Source organism: Armigeres subalbatus, chromosome 2 (assembly GCF_024139115.2).
Source record: "Armigeres subalbatus isolate Guangzhou_Male chromosome 2, GZ_Asu_2, whole genome shotgun sequence".
Lineage (NCBI taxonomy): Eukaryota > Metazoa > Arthropoda > Insecta > Diptera > Culicidae > Armigeres > Armigeres subalbatus.
The window spans coordinates 277,124,408-277,138,731 of record NC_085140.1 but is presented as its reverse complement, the minus strand read 5'-3'; the positions used below and the strand labels follow the sequence as shown (position 1 = coordinate 277,138,731).

Genomic DNA, 14,324 nt, shown 5'->3' with positions numbered 1-14,324 from the left:
TTCCAGCCAATGGCGTGGGTCGTGTGGTCGTTAGTGATTCGAAATATGCATTATTGGGAATTAATCGATTCTTCTCAGGGCCACCATTTTAAACATAGGAAGATTGAGGCTAGACGAATTTGTTCAAAGTACGACGTCGTAGCAGAATTACGTTGCAGTTCGTAGCAGAATAACGAGGGCGTATTGTAGAGAGCTGCTGCAAATATGTATTCTTGCACTGGCACTAGATTCTTCATTTCACCAAACTGTTTTACGTAGTTTACGTCGGGCGGTCGTGTCTTGTACACAACCCTTATGATTTTTTTCTTGAACTAATACGAATCAAATAGCGGTATAACGCACAAAACACGCACACACTCAACCGTCTTCGACTCCTGTGGGCAAACTGCGGTGGGAGATGAAGGGAAATATTGAAAAGAATATCAAACTTTTCGGATTTCCCTCAATATTTACTTCAATATTTTGGGTTCGCACTCACACCATCAATATTTTCCTTCAATAATCAAGAGTTTGTTAAACTTTTTCCGTCGTGTGGGGTCTGCTTCAGAGCTAGCCTGGCAGTCTGCACTCAGAAATTTATTTATTCTAAATAGGTTAAAAGTCATTCTAAATGGCTATTCGCCTGGTTGACCCCAAACTCGTATTTCATTCAACAATACCAAGATACACTAATAAAAATCCACACATTTTTATTGGCAAAAATCTAAAGAAATTTACAAATAAATGTTATGTGTGAGTTAATAATCACCTGCTATAGGGGAATCCACATAAAGGTTATAAGTTAATAACGGTTATGTGTGTTTCCACATACATGATATGCGAATTCACATAGCCATTATGTGGGAAATGCTATAGTCAAAATTTATGTGTGCCACACATAATGGATATGATTGGATTTTTGTCAGTGTAGTATAACTTAAAAAAAATCGTTCTTTAGTATAGACCAACGCAAGATCTTGACTTAACCTCACTTATTTGACAGTTCACAGAGCTTGTTTACAGGGTGTTAGAATTAAAATCTATAACCCGGAAAAAAAATCCGTAATTTTCGCTCAAAATCGTTTTGATCCGAATATTCTAGTGATATGCTTTAATTTTTACCATAAATCAATCACGAAAGACATCAATATTCTTAATCAATCGCAAAGCAGTTTTTCCGGAAGCTGCTCCAGAGACTAAGTCCCTGTAAACAAGCTCTGTGAACTGTCAACCTACGTCATAATGCACTGGTCTATAAATGAGCTTTATTATTGTTTAGTTTATTTTGGATTCAAGAATGATTTATAGGTTGTGTTTGTTTGTTTTTGTTTTGTTTCTAATAATTGAAAACATAAAAATCAAAATCAAAGTACAATTTTTATCAGATTTATTTTTAAAAAATCTTTGAAAGAAATTATGTTATGCAATCGTTTGTGTGGCTAGCCATTATCCTGCGCTTGGCTGTCTTCCGCCGAGGATGAAGAAGCTCGACAATATGGGAATAAACGGGGCCTAGTTGTTTCGCTGAACATAAAGTAGGTGGGGTGCGAGTGATTTTGGTCCTACGTGCTTAGCTGTCTTACCAAGAATGTTTCATTATCATTAGCACCAGATAGAAAGCAATAAGCGTATATTATTTCATGGAGGTGAAGCACTTTTGCTTTAGGCTCGAGGATCTGGGAAAAAATAATGAAATTGATAAAAACAAATTGTATGCTTTTTTTTTTGTAACATGCTGGCTTACCAAAATAACATTCACATGCCGACACAAGGGTTACCGGTTCTTTCGATCGGATGATCCACAAAAATACCAAATCTAACCGTCCCGCATCGTGCAGGTTCTGGAATGACTTTACGCGGCGAAGCTGTTTTGAGCGCCAGTGGCACCTCAGGCATTCCTCGGGCATTCCACATGCTTCGAGCCGTGATACTCGTATGTGTGGCACAGATTAAAAGCGGGAACCGTTATATAGCCGCTCCGCGGATGTTGTAGTCGTCGTCCTTGAAGAAGAGCTACCGTTGCTTTGCAAATCGCCAAAACGGGCCAGCGAACGGCCATTATCCATGTGCGTTTTCCGCTATGTAGAAACGGATGCTTTAACGGGGAATTAATAAACACTCGTGACGGAACCGAGGATGGAACTATAAAAAAAACTACGATTGACTATTTTCCGGAAATCACAAACCCAACGCGCGGTGACAAGTGAATGAAAAAACAATTATACGAAAACAGAATGCTAAATAAAAATATTTTCGTGATATTCCAGCTTAGTATAAACTACACACTTAGAAAAAATTACCGACTTCGGTAATTCGATTACCGAATTCTCAACAGCTGAACGATCGGTAATGGTTTCGGTGAAATATAAAATTACCGAAAGGTCTGTAAACTGAGATGGGGAGAAAAACTGTCAAATTTACTGACTGTTCGGTAAAGTTTACCGAAAAACTGAACCAGATCGGTAAATTGCATGAGGCGACAATCCTTCAAATTTACTGACAGATCGGTAAATTTTACCGAAAAAAATGTTAAGTTTGTATTCGCTTTTACCGAAATACTGTAATTTTCGAATTGACAAGGAAATGAAATTTACCGACACTTCGGTTCTTTTTACCAATCTTGTTGTAAAATCTGTAAGTTAATTTCGACGTGTTTCACATTTCAATCAAGAAAACAATTTGATTCGTTGAATTTTTCTTCTTACGGATATATTTATTCAAATATTCGTTCATTGCAAACCGTGCAGAAATTTTGCTCCGGTTGTTGTCAATGTATTGGTGTTAAAAACGGCTCCTTCGATAAAGAGGAAGAAGTTCTTATCTGCGGGTTTTGGAATTCGGTTAAAAACGGAGAAACATTGACAAAATATGCCGAATGCCGCCTTAAAGTTCTCTCCAACAGGGATAACTGTAGACTCCCAACAAATCGCACATCCTTCAGATACGTCTGGAAATTGTCCACGAACCACCAGTATTGGAACGCTTTCAGCATCCTGTGAGAAATCTTCTTCGGGCTATAAAATATAACATTATTTATTCAGAGTACCATTATATAATGAAATCTATATCTTACCTGTATCCATTTTATCAAACCGGCCAGCGGATTGTCCAACGCCGGCTCCTCGTTTCTTGAACGTTTGGACCCACGTGACGGATTTTTAAATCTGACGATTGCCAGAGCACGTACGAAATCTAGTAAATAACAAACATTGGTATTATAATTACAATTAATTGTATATTTAAATACTCTTGAGAAAATTACCATTTGTTATCTCTCTGAACATTACTTTGTGAACAGTTAAAATTTTATGTTCTAACTTGTTCCACTCTTCTATGAAAAGGGTTGCCTTAGTGTTCAATGCATAAAAGTCAGATGTAATCTGAAAATAGCACTAGTTAGAATAATGTCATTAATACTGTATTAAATTTACCTACCAATTCTCCATCATAGGCTGCCGCAACAGGAAAAGTTTGTAAGTACTGCAAAAATTCACCAGAATCCCGTGATTCCTGCCGCTTGAGGAAAGTTGCCTTCCACAGCTCTAGTACGCGATGCTTACTCCCTGAATTCGGCACAATATATTGTAACTCGAGTATCTACAAAAATATTGATTATTGATTATTCATATAAATAAACTTCAGTTGTTTCTGCATACTATTGTACGTGGATTTCCCTATTGGACCCGACCGTTCGAAATAGTCGCTCCTTGAACGGTCGTTGAAATCGCCGTTTTCACCTTCACACCCATCTTCATAGTAAAATCTGTCAAAAATGACAAGTGTACCACGTGTTTTTGCTGTTTCCCTCGGACTTCTCTTTCTTTTTTCGATGTTTTGACATCTGTTTTGATAGACAAGGAGCAAAAAACAAGGTAATCTACCAAACATTTATTGAGTTTAGCAAACCTTGCTGGAGAAGGAAACGTTTGAAATAGGCAAGTGAACCGACCTTCGAATCCATTGGTCAAGTAAATCCACAATAATTCTTCCAGATTGACAGGAAGCTCCTCTTTTGCATGAGATACATCCGATCCTACGAGTGCAAGCGGATCAGTTTGTGGTTCTTCGGTACGACGACGTTTAATAACGCGTTCCCCAGAAATCCTTGCAATATACTCCATGCGATAATGTATGCGGCCGGCATGACGGTTTGGTCCTCGTGCGTGAGCATGAAACCACAATGCCTGGAATATGTTACCGAAAATGAATAAAATGCATTCAGGTTGATTAATTTAAAATTATTTTTAATGTACTTATATTTCGGCCGTCCTAATCGAATTATGCTACGTTCAGTCTACGAGCGAATAACTTAGGTCCCTAATTACGTTTACAACTAGAACTAGGTACATACATACGAAAAAAATAATGCTAAGTACAGATTACCAAATGAAATACAAACTCGTCATAATGCGACAGTGCAAGTTAATTGAACAACTCAGTTGAATTCAATTGACTTGCCAAAAGTTGAACATGTTCAACTCTCTTTTCATTCACCTGAGTTGAAGACGTTTAATTCGCGTTCAATTCAAACGACTTGCTCAATTCTCTTGAACTATCTAAACATAGCATAAGACGAGTTTGTACCATTCCATTTAATTGCACTATCTGCATGAAATACAAAATTATTTTCAAAAGAAGTGCCATAAAGATATTCGTGTAATCAGGGAATCAATATTCAAGCAACGCCTAACAATATACTCTTTGTCATCAACAGAGTTTGTTACTGACAAACGCACCTAAGGACAAACCTTTATCAGAACCCGAACTCAATATGACACGAATCAATTGCCTTGCATGCTCTGATATTTCCGAAAATATGCTGCTAATTTTGTAATCATTGTTCGTTTCTCGAATATTTCCATAAAAGCAGAAACTATGATAGCATAAAACCGAAATTTTCTCTAGAAATAATGCAAAATAACGGGATGAAAATATAGCAACAAGATTGTCTTCTTTTTTGTTGCTGACAAAATTTTTCGGATCTTTGTCATTATTATCTCCGACAAAAACAAAGCTTTGTCTTTCGTTCTCTTTTGTCGCTTGTTTCGCAGGCGCATTCCAAAAAAATTGATTCCCTGCGTGTAATAAATGAAATGAGGAAGTTACTTGAATCGAACGAGAATCAAACGACTAAAACACTCATTCGAATTGAACAAAAGTTAAACGTTCAATTTCTGGTAAATCAATTCAATTTTCAATCATTTTTTTTAATTTGATAATTTACTTGCCTAATCTAAACATAACATAATCACAGTAACATATTTTTACTAGCTGAGTGTAAACGTAGCGTTACTTCTAGGTGCCATCGAAAATGATATATTATTTCAATCATCAAAAGTAATGATTCTAATGATAAGCTGTCATTTTTTGTTATTGTCTGTGTTGTTCTGATTTTGTATTCTGGTAAAAGCTACTTCGGAGCAAATATTTAAAAATACAGTATTCAATTAAAATACAAAAAGTATATCTTAAAAAGTTTTATTCTTATGTGCAAAACTAATTTAGAAGAAATAGTGCCCGGTGTGCTCCAAAGGAATAATCTCTGAGAACAGGTATGTAGACAGTGAAATTCCCGCTGAGTACAATGCAGTACAGTATTCATGTCCGTGCAATTTAATCAATGTTACTTGCCTATCTGGTCGGCATCGAGAATGAGACCAGTCGGACCGAGAGTCGGACTCAAAAAATAAATCTTGTTACGGTAGTTTTAAGACATTTCCGAACTAAATGTGCAGTTAGATCTACGGATGTTGCTAGTTGAAACCGCGGATGAGAACAAATTGATTGCACAAATGCTACGTCATATGGGCTCGTAAACAAAATAGTTCAAGTTGCATTATGCTTCATCCATTTTCAATTTGTGATCTTACCTGTGGAACATTTGCGTCATTGGCAGCAAGTATTGGATAAGATTGGACGAGAGAGAGTGCAATTTGATCCTTGTAAAAACGATTCGGTCGACTGAAAATAATATAGAGTAAAGTGGTCAGAAAGCAGAACATCTAAAATCCTTTTACTCACCAATCATACACGGATTTCAGGCAATCACATAAAATGTCATTAATTTTTTTAAAAACAGATTCACTCGGGCGCAACCCTTCCTTCAACAGCTCCATGATAGTGATGCCTTCGTTGGTTCTTGCCAAGATGATGTCTATGTCAATTACCTAACATGCATTATAGAATGGATGAATATCATATAATTAGTAGAGTCATTCATCAACTTACGTTGTCCAAATTAATGCCTTTATAGGGGTTACCAAGATCTTTGTTTTCCGGTGCGTCATCAATGTTGTCAGCATGGTTGTCAGTTTGGGCTTTGGTCGGAGATACCACGATTTCCTCAACGATCCATTCTTCGGGATTTTGCTCCTTTTGTATTTTTTGTATGGTCTTGATCATTTTAGTTGTCATTTTTAATCTGATAAAATCATTATCGTTCAGAGAAAGAAAAGTTTCAAAGTCGTCGATTTCTTCTGTTCCTAGAATTATTAGGATTTTGAAATAGCTAGTTTTAGGAATATTTGAAAAGTGATATTTACAGATGGCTTGGTTTATGAATTTCGTCGTACTTCCGTATGGGGACCAGAATGAAAATACAGCATGAGTAAAGCATTCGTCAATGCTTATCAATGCCTCATTTCGACTGACTTCGACTTCGTAGGCTCCAAGAAAATCATCATAGGATACAGTGTCGCATAAACGTAGCAACACAAATAGTTTCCCGCTAACAACTATTATTTCTCGTATTATTCCATAGCTCGGATAGTATTCGTTTTTGTGCTGCTTTATTCCAATCAGTTGATTTTGTCTAAAAACGATTCCGTTCAGCGTAACAGTGCTTGGTATGAAAATGAACTCCGAGCAGGGATCCAGGTACGCTTCACTTAAGCAATCAGATCGTGCTACTAGTTTTCCGGAAGTGAATTTCAGATTGTCGCGCCATGGTTTATCAAGAACATTAACAATCATTTTGAGACATTGTCTTCTAGCTAAACTGGAACAAATATTTCTAAAATTTCGGCATGTATTTGCTTGAGTTTTGCCTACTTTATTCGTTTGTTCGAATTGAAGACAGTTAAACTGCTTCATTGCACCACTTTTGCGAATGCAAGTAGCGTAATGTTTCAGGTGATGCAGCTTATTAATACGTCGTTGAAAATTGTTGTAGAAAATTTGCTCAAAGAATTGAATATGTTCCTCCAGCATGAAAAGTAGGTTCGTCGATACAACCGGAGACATTATTATTCTAACGATATTAATCAAGTGCCCTACCATTGCCATTAATTCGCAATCTTTGGGAATCAGGTGACCAAACAAGAAGGGAAACGCACGTAACAGTAAAATGGCTTGGGCTGATGTTTGTCGCATCTTATGTTTAGCAGGGTTTTTCAACATCTCAACTGTGAAGTTGGGGGATGGTTTATTACAGCGATCCGAAAACCCATATGAAAATGTGTTAATGCGATTGTTGATGTATTTGATATTCATATTCATATCGCTTCGCGTGTAGTATTGCCCGAGGACAAGCTGTATGGTCAGTGGAACTACTCCCTCCGCTAGGTCGTGCATACTGTCGAGGCAATAGTTGTCTGTGATATGAAAATAGTTCAGTTCATTGAGAACGCATCCTGATTGTTTCAATTCACAATCTTTTGGGGTGATTGAACCGTTTTGGACATCTTTAAGGCAATTGTCTTACCAACCACGAGTTCGTTCTGGGAACTCTCGGAATGGGATTTCGTGGAATTCTTTTCGTGATATTTGACAGATTCTACAAAAATATTTAGCACAAGGTCCAAGCAAACCGAAAACATCATGGACTGCTAATGTGTCCCCGCAGAAAATTGTAATTACGAACCTTATTACATATCTCTCTTGTCCGTAAAGCACAGCAGTACCTTCTCCTACCCGTTTCAAGTCAGAAATAAGAGGTTCCAATGTTTGTCGGTAACCATATTTTTAGCATCAACGGAGGTGCAGAATAAAAGCGGAAATACAGTTCGAGGCGAGCTATTCCACTTATCGGGAATATTCTGAATTTTAAAGCTGAAATTCGAAACCTTGTTTATACCTGCCCGCGAACTGAATGCATTACCCAGTTCTACATCGTCCTGGTAGAGGCTGATTCTTACAACGTCTGGGTAGTCCTGGAATACTGATTTTTTTTTGAACGTTTCTCCCGACCGAAAAGTACTGTATTCCGTAACGCAAGGAATATTGGCAGAAGTTAAATCAGTTTCCTTCATCAGCTGCCTCGTTTCCGGATCACGTAAAATAAACTTTAAACTGTCAACGATACTGATGTATGACGCAGTTTCGTTCACAAAAACCTTCTTCGGAACGGCGTTCACGTGGCGCACATCCTCTCGCCGATTCAAGAGAATTTCTCGGGACACTGGTGTTGAAACCGCAAGTTCTTTTAGATATTTGCTTTGTTTGGGAAAAGTATTTACTTTGTCGAACAGATGGCCCAACTTGAATTTGTTTCGAAGAGCGATTTCTTCTTCTGGAATCACTTTATCTACATGGGAATTAATGAAACTTATGGTTTCATTCTCCAAATATTCAGAAATATGATTGACGATAGCACTGCAAAGCCTAATGAATTCTGAAATCTTAGTTTGTGGCAGGCCGACATCTGAAGTCATACGGCAGATACTCAGATTAATAATTTTTTGCAGTTCATCCAATGAAATTGCTGAATCATCGGGATGAGAAGAATTTGGGTCTTCGCTGCGGCTCGAAACTTCATGATCAATGTGCGATGTGTCATTGAACGATTCGCCTTTCGTAGTACTACCACTTGCCACGAAACTGGCAAGTGGATGTTTTCAATAATATGACGCTTGAGGGAATAAAGGGCACCATATCTTGTATCACATTTCAATTATGTGCAATCAAAAAGTATGTTTGCTGGTACAAAATCCTTCATTTTTATGTGATCGTTAATATGCCGATGCAGTCCAGTAACATAACCTGGAACATGCGCCCGGCAGAAAAAGCAAGTAACCGAATCAGCCATCTGCAACAATACGCATGTCAGTAAAATAACATCTAGGTACTTACGGAAAATGTCTACGATTCGCTCATCCTGCTCACGAAGCTGCTGTATAATGGCTTCCATTTTGATGATAAATTTATCCACCGCGCACAGGAAACACAACCGACCGTAATAACGTGTTGAATAAATTCAAAAGAACAAAATGGCGATTTTGACATCTCTCTGTCTGGTGCGGGGCTCTACAGCTCCAATTACCGAAACTCCAGTGAAATATTTTACCGACTTCAGTGGTTGATCCGATTCACAGAGGCATCGGTAAAAATAAATACCGTATACGGTGAATCTGCACTAATTCACAGAATTTCGGTAATTGTGATTACAGATATGAAGACGTGAATTCAAAATTACCGAAAAAACCGTAATTTTTCAAATTACCGTCTGAATCGGTAAAATTAATTACCGAACTCAGAACATCTAGTTAAGTGTGTACATTACTAGGCAGTATACCTATTAAACTATGCTTAGTTTGAAAGTAAAAACCCAACTTGATTCACCGAGTGGTGATACTGCCTTTCTCGCATTTAGCCAAGACACCAACCTTATATGGCGCTTATATAGTTCGATTCCATTTTCTTAATAACTTTTAAACGCAATGGTTTATCGTTATCAAATTCAATAGTGATCAACAAGGCTTTGTCCCCTGTCGAATGCAACTTGTTGCGAGAAAATCGGTTAATAATTACACGTAAAAAAAACCTTATATGTTATGGCAAAAAACCATTCGAAAATACTTATACTCTTCATTATGCCATCTAATGAATGACCCCATATCAAAAAGCTAATATCATACATAAGTTAATGAAAAGTATAAGTTTCCGAATGTATGTGACTAATGCGATGTATAAGTTTTTTCTTATACACTGTGCCACCAAAGTACTCTTTAATGGGTAAAAAAGTACCCATTATGAAGTTAAATAGTTCAACTCTTTAAAAGAGTAAACGCCGTTTACTCATTAATGAGTAAACCGATTATACGTCAAATTAACGAGTGATTTTTACCCACTATTGATCAACAGCTTTTCCGGATAATGTGTAAAATTTGCCCATTATTGTTTTTAGAAACAGCCATTAGAATTAAACTTTCAATCCATCAATCGAATAGTGAAAGACATTTTGTGTATGAAATAAATTTGATCATTTATTAAAACTCTAAACGACATAACAATAATCATTTATAATTCATGTGAGCTCGGTTTTCTGCACCGGTATAGGGAACTCTCTCATCTTTCCAACCGCGCATTCTCATGGGAAGAAAACATTGAGATAAGGCGGTTCCTTTTCCATTTGCGGAACCGGGAATACACAGGATTGTCCATTATTTTCAAAACCAGCATAGCTTCAACAGAGGCGGATACCCATCCAGAACGGCGATTCGGTTGACCAGTGGAACTCGTTCTCCATTGCAAAGCGTATACTGTCCCGGGGAGCAAAAATCTCATCGGTTCCTTTTTTCATCGGCGGATCCAGCGGTTCACGGGTATTAAAAGGCTTCCACATCAGTAAACAACCCCGCTACGTGTAACAGTTGCAGAGGCGGAGTCTCATCCTGTCCGATGGTAGATACGGTTTTTATGTTCCCTGACGCCAAATCAAAGGGAGAAGGCGTTAGCTGCAATAACTGATATAAATGATTTAACTACTTTTAATAATGTAATCAAACTAAATTGAGCAAAAACAATACTTACGATTAATCCACACGAAATAGTCTGCTTCGCCCAGCTTCTCCTCGATTGTTTGGCATCGCAATTTTCAAGTACATTTTCACCCATTAATGGGTAGAAACTTTTAACTTCCAAATGGGGTTAAAGTACACATTGTCAGAAATTTCAAAGTACCCATTATTTTGACAGCTCAATACATCATCAAAAAATGGGTCTTTTCAACTCTTTAATGGGTATTGTCGAGTTTACAGTGTACATGTCATTAAGCGCCTGCTTTGGCAAAAAAGTATTAGAATTATTAATAATAAACAACATTAAATTTTTTTACGTGTACTATATGAAAAAGTGGCTAATGTTTTGCGGTTTTGGTGTGCACATACACACACACATACACACGGACAGACAAACATTTGTTCAGCTCGACGAGCTGGGGGTCTTCGAGACTTCTATAAAAAGTTCGATTTTGGAGTGAAATGATAGCCTTTCGGTACAAGTTTGTTGTACAGTATACCCCCGCTGATCCGACAAATGTATGGCCGGACTATCGGGGTTTCTCTCGTCAATCCGACTGTCAAATCCATACAAACGAATCAAAACAAAATCACAGCACAAATTTGAAAACTGACAGCATAATGTGTTTAAATGGGTGTTGATACTTTTTAATCCGGAAAATTCCGAATTAGCGAGATCCGGACTAACGAATCGTCGGACTAACGAGGTCCGGATGAGCGGGGGGATACTGTACGAGAAAGGCAAAAATAGCTAAAAAGGTTTATTTCAATGCTTTCACAGATTTATTTTATTTCTGAGTGTGTGTCACATGTAAAGGCCTGTTCACACGAAAAGGCCTATATTTGAACAGGCCCATTTTACTTTCCATCACTCGTTTTATGTAAAATTAGGGTCTCGCCGACATTTCTCACCAACACAAACGCAGGTTCGTGGTTGCAAACAATCCCATTTGATTTTGCCGTGACAGCTGCTCGTGGTTGCAAACAAACCGAGTAAAAGTGTGAGAGAAACGTGCGTGTACGTACACGATCGCTGAAAGCCTAATGCAAAAATCGACATTGTTGTTTCAAAAGGGCGAAAGTCGAAATGTCAAATTTTGCGCGTTTATTTTTCTGGGTTTTTTTATGTACCGAGTTCTGGACCAACTTTGCAAAGAGAATGATTAGATTATTATTATTTATTAATATTTTACTCGTTAATATGGTTTTGTATATTTGGGCCCTATTTATCTACAAACCGTGAGATCTATTTATATTATCTATATATAGATCTAGTTTGCTGAGTATTGAAGACAGGTCTTTTCCGGAGTAGCTTTTGCAAATTTTGGTTAGATAGTCTTTTTAATTTTCACCCTTTTCAAACGATACTCCAGATACGAATGATTAAAACATAAATAAAAACAAAATCCTGCCGCCAGAGTTTTGTTTTGAAAAAAATACGTGCAAACGTTTTAGAATTTCAATTTAAAAGTCTACAAATAGAATGAGTTCCAAACGCAAGAATATGGAGGACGAAATGTCCAGGTATGTAATTCATCAAGAATGAAGAAACGCAAGATTTTAATAAATTTCCATTGGAAGGTTTGAGGCGGAAATATCGAAGGCAACCGCTCCCGTCCCTTCCAGCAACATCAGTTCCAACCCCTTTATTCCATCGCAAGTACGCACCGTGATCGGTTCTCAAACATACCACCAGGTGCAGCAAAAGTTGGCCACCGTGCCGTCCCGTATTCCGCCCCCTCCGGTTCCTCCGTTCTTACCAACCTATTCGACGCCTGTGCCCCAGCAACAACACAGCGCTCATCATGCGGCCGTTCCGGAAAAATCTTACTCGACGGAACCCACCCCGGCAGTTGTTAGTAGTGCTCCAAAATTGTACAACGCCAGACCTACGGTTGGCACTCTGCCTAAGATAGATGCCCCCGCAGCTGCCAGCAGTTCCATTGGACCGACCGTTTCCTCTGCCCCGGTACAATCGGTAAGGGCAATTTGGAATATTTTCGAAAAAAGGGAATAGTAAGCTCTCAATCGATCATGCTTTTTTTTTGCAGTACGATATCGCCAACATACAGTTCGAAGTGACCACCAAAATTAAGAAGCAAAAAACGGAAAAGTCGGGTCCTAACCCGATTGCCGAAGAAGCCATCAAAGCTGCAAGAGCTTCGTCAGCTTTACAGTCATTTGGAAATTCAGACCGTAGAGGGAAAAAAGATCGTAAGGTGAGGTTTTATTTGATTTTTGAGGTAGTCTTCTAAAAAAAAAGGTTTACAACTGTGCATCAGTTTTATGAAATAAGTTCATTGATTTTTATAAATTCTATTTTCTCGTTTGTTGCTTCCTCTCAGACGGTACGCGTTGCCGGTGGCCAGACTTGGGAGGACCAATCCCTAGCGGATTGGCCCGATGACGATTTCCGGATTTTCTGCGGCGATTTGGGCAACGACGTGAACGATGAACTGCTGACGCGAACCTTCAACAAGTTTCCCTCGTTCCAGCGAGCCAAAGTGATACGAGACAAGCGGACCAGTAAAAGCAAGGGCTACGGTTTCGTCAGTTTCAAAGATCCTCAGGATTTTATTCGGGCAATGAAGGAGATGGATGGTGAGTACTGTTTTCAAAATTATTTTATTTCTTTGCCTGCTTTCGGCGGTATATCGCATGGTACATTTTGCACATTTAGGAACGAGACATCACATTGACAAATCTGAATCGTTAGCTTGTTGGGTGGCACAAATAACACATATCAAATGCTAGAAATAGGGAAAATAAATAGTATTAAATGCTAAATCTTAAACGATTATTAATTGCGTGGCTGCATTTGGTTCAACCCATCGGGCCCCAGCCGTACGACACGAAAAGTTGAGGAACATTGTATTGCCTTCGAGGTGAGCTTGGTTTGGATGGCAGATAGACAGTGCTATCGGAGTATTCGTCCGTTTCCTTGTAACCGCCACTTTGGCCAATTTCTTTCGCTTGCCCATTCATCAGTGCGTCAGTATATCTGGATCCGTATGGCAACGTTCTAGGTTGCTCAAGTTCCTCCTCAACAGCTCGCAGCTCACGATTGGCTCCAGCTCCAGCGGCCTCTTGCTCGCGAAGTTTCTGCATTTGTTGTTGCTGATTTTGTGCGTAGGCTTTTTGTGCTTTGGCGAAGTGATTGAGATATAGCATGGAGAATGGCATTCCTGAAGCGCCCCAGCCGCGGGACATGAAAACGTCTTTTTTGATTGGTGGCATTATATTGTTGCTGGCAAAGTTTGCCCCTGATTGTGGAGATTGTGCTGGATGGCCGTGCGATGAAATTATCAGGGCGGCGATGCACAACCAGAATAATGGTGAAAATTGACTCTGAAAAAAGATACAATTTTTTTTATTAGGTTTACGCAAACAAGATTTACGGTATTTTTCGTTCGTGAGATATGTTTCAGAACAATATCATTCAATTTAAACATGGAAAATTAGAACAACTCAAGCATAATTTTCCATAATGACATATGTAATAAAACTATTAGGATTCGAGAAATGCTTTAGAGAAAGTTGGCAAACATTTTTCTAAAACGGTTTGAAAACTAAATCATTTTTCAGTAGTTTTTTTTCACATTCATGCAG

General features: G+C 38.3%; 3 protein-coding genes across 4 annotated transcripts in view; 1 reads left to right on the top strand and 2 right to left on the bottom strand.

Annotated features, from left to right (window-relative positions):
- Positions 1-2,708: 2,708 nt before the first annotated feature.
- LOC134209747 (uncharacterized) lies at positions 2,709-3,621 on the bottom strand. Its single transcript, XM_062685762.1, has 3 exons — positions 3,242-3,621; positions 3,053-3,171; positions 2,709-2,993 (listed from the first exon to the last, which is right to left on the bottom strand). The coding sequence occupies exons 1-3, from the start codon at positions 3,261-3,263 to the stop codon at positions 2,709-2,711; spliced, it is 426 nt and encodes a 141-aa protein (XP_062541746.1). The 5' UTR covers positions 3,264-3,621.
- Positions 3,622-12,081: 8,460 nt separating this feature from the next.
- LOC134212283 (RNA-binding protein 42) overlaps positions 12,082-14,324 on the top strand; it is a 45,482-nt gene continuing 43,239 nt past the window's right edge. For both annotated transcript variants that reach the window (XM_062689994.1, XM_062689993.1), the window contains exons 1-4: positions 12,082-12,239; positions 12,297-12,693; positions 12,767-12,934; positions 13,061-13,316. In XM_062689994.1, coding sequence (XP_062545978.1) covers positions 12,199-12,239; positions 12,297-12,693; positions 12,767-12,934; positions 13,061-13,316 — 862 coding nt within the window. In that variant the 5' untranslated portion in view covers positions 12,082-12,198. The remainder of the gene's footprint in view (positions 12,240-12,296; positions 12,694-12,766; positions 12,935-13,060; positions 13,317-14,324) is intronic.
- Positions 13,322-14,324, bottom strand: part of LOC134212284 (uncharacterized) — a 37,815-nt gene continuing 36,812 nt past the window's right edge. Inside the window, exon 2 of the mRNA XM_062689995.1 lies at positions 13,322-14,063. Within this exon, the coding sequence (XP_062545979.1) occupies positions 13,539-14,063 (525 nt within the window). The 3' untranslated portion in view covers positions 13,322-13,538. The remainder of the gene's footprint in view (positions 14,064-14,324) is intronic.

Excerpts from the sequence above, each read along its gene's own strand:
- LOC134209747 (XM_062685762.1), bottom strand. The coding sequence starts at position 3,263 with ATGTTCAGAGAGATAACAAATG. Across the intron at positions 3,172-3,241 it reads GTTCAGAGAGATAACAAATG|ATTTCGTACGTGCTCTGGCA; the intron begins GTAATTTTCTCA and ends GTTATTTACTAG. Across the intron at positions 2,994-3,052 it reads GTTTGATAAAATGGATACAG|CCCGAAGAAGATTTCTCACA; the intron begins GTAAGATATAGA and ends TATATTTTATAG.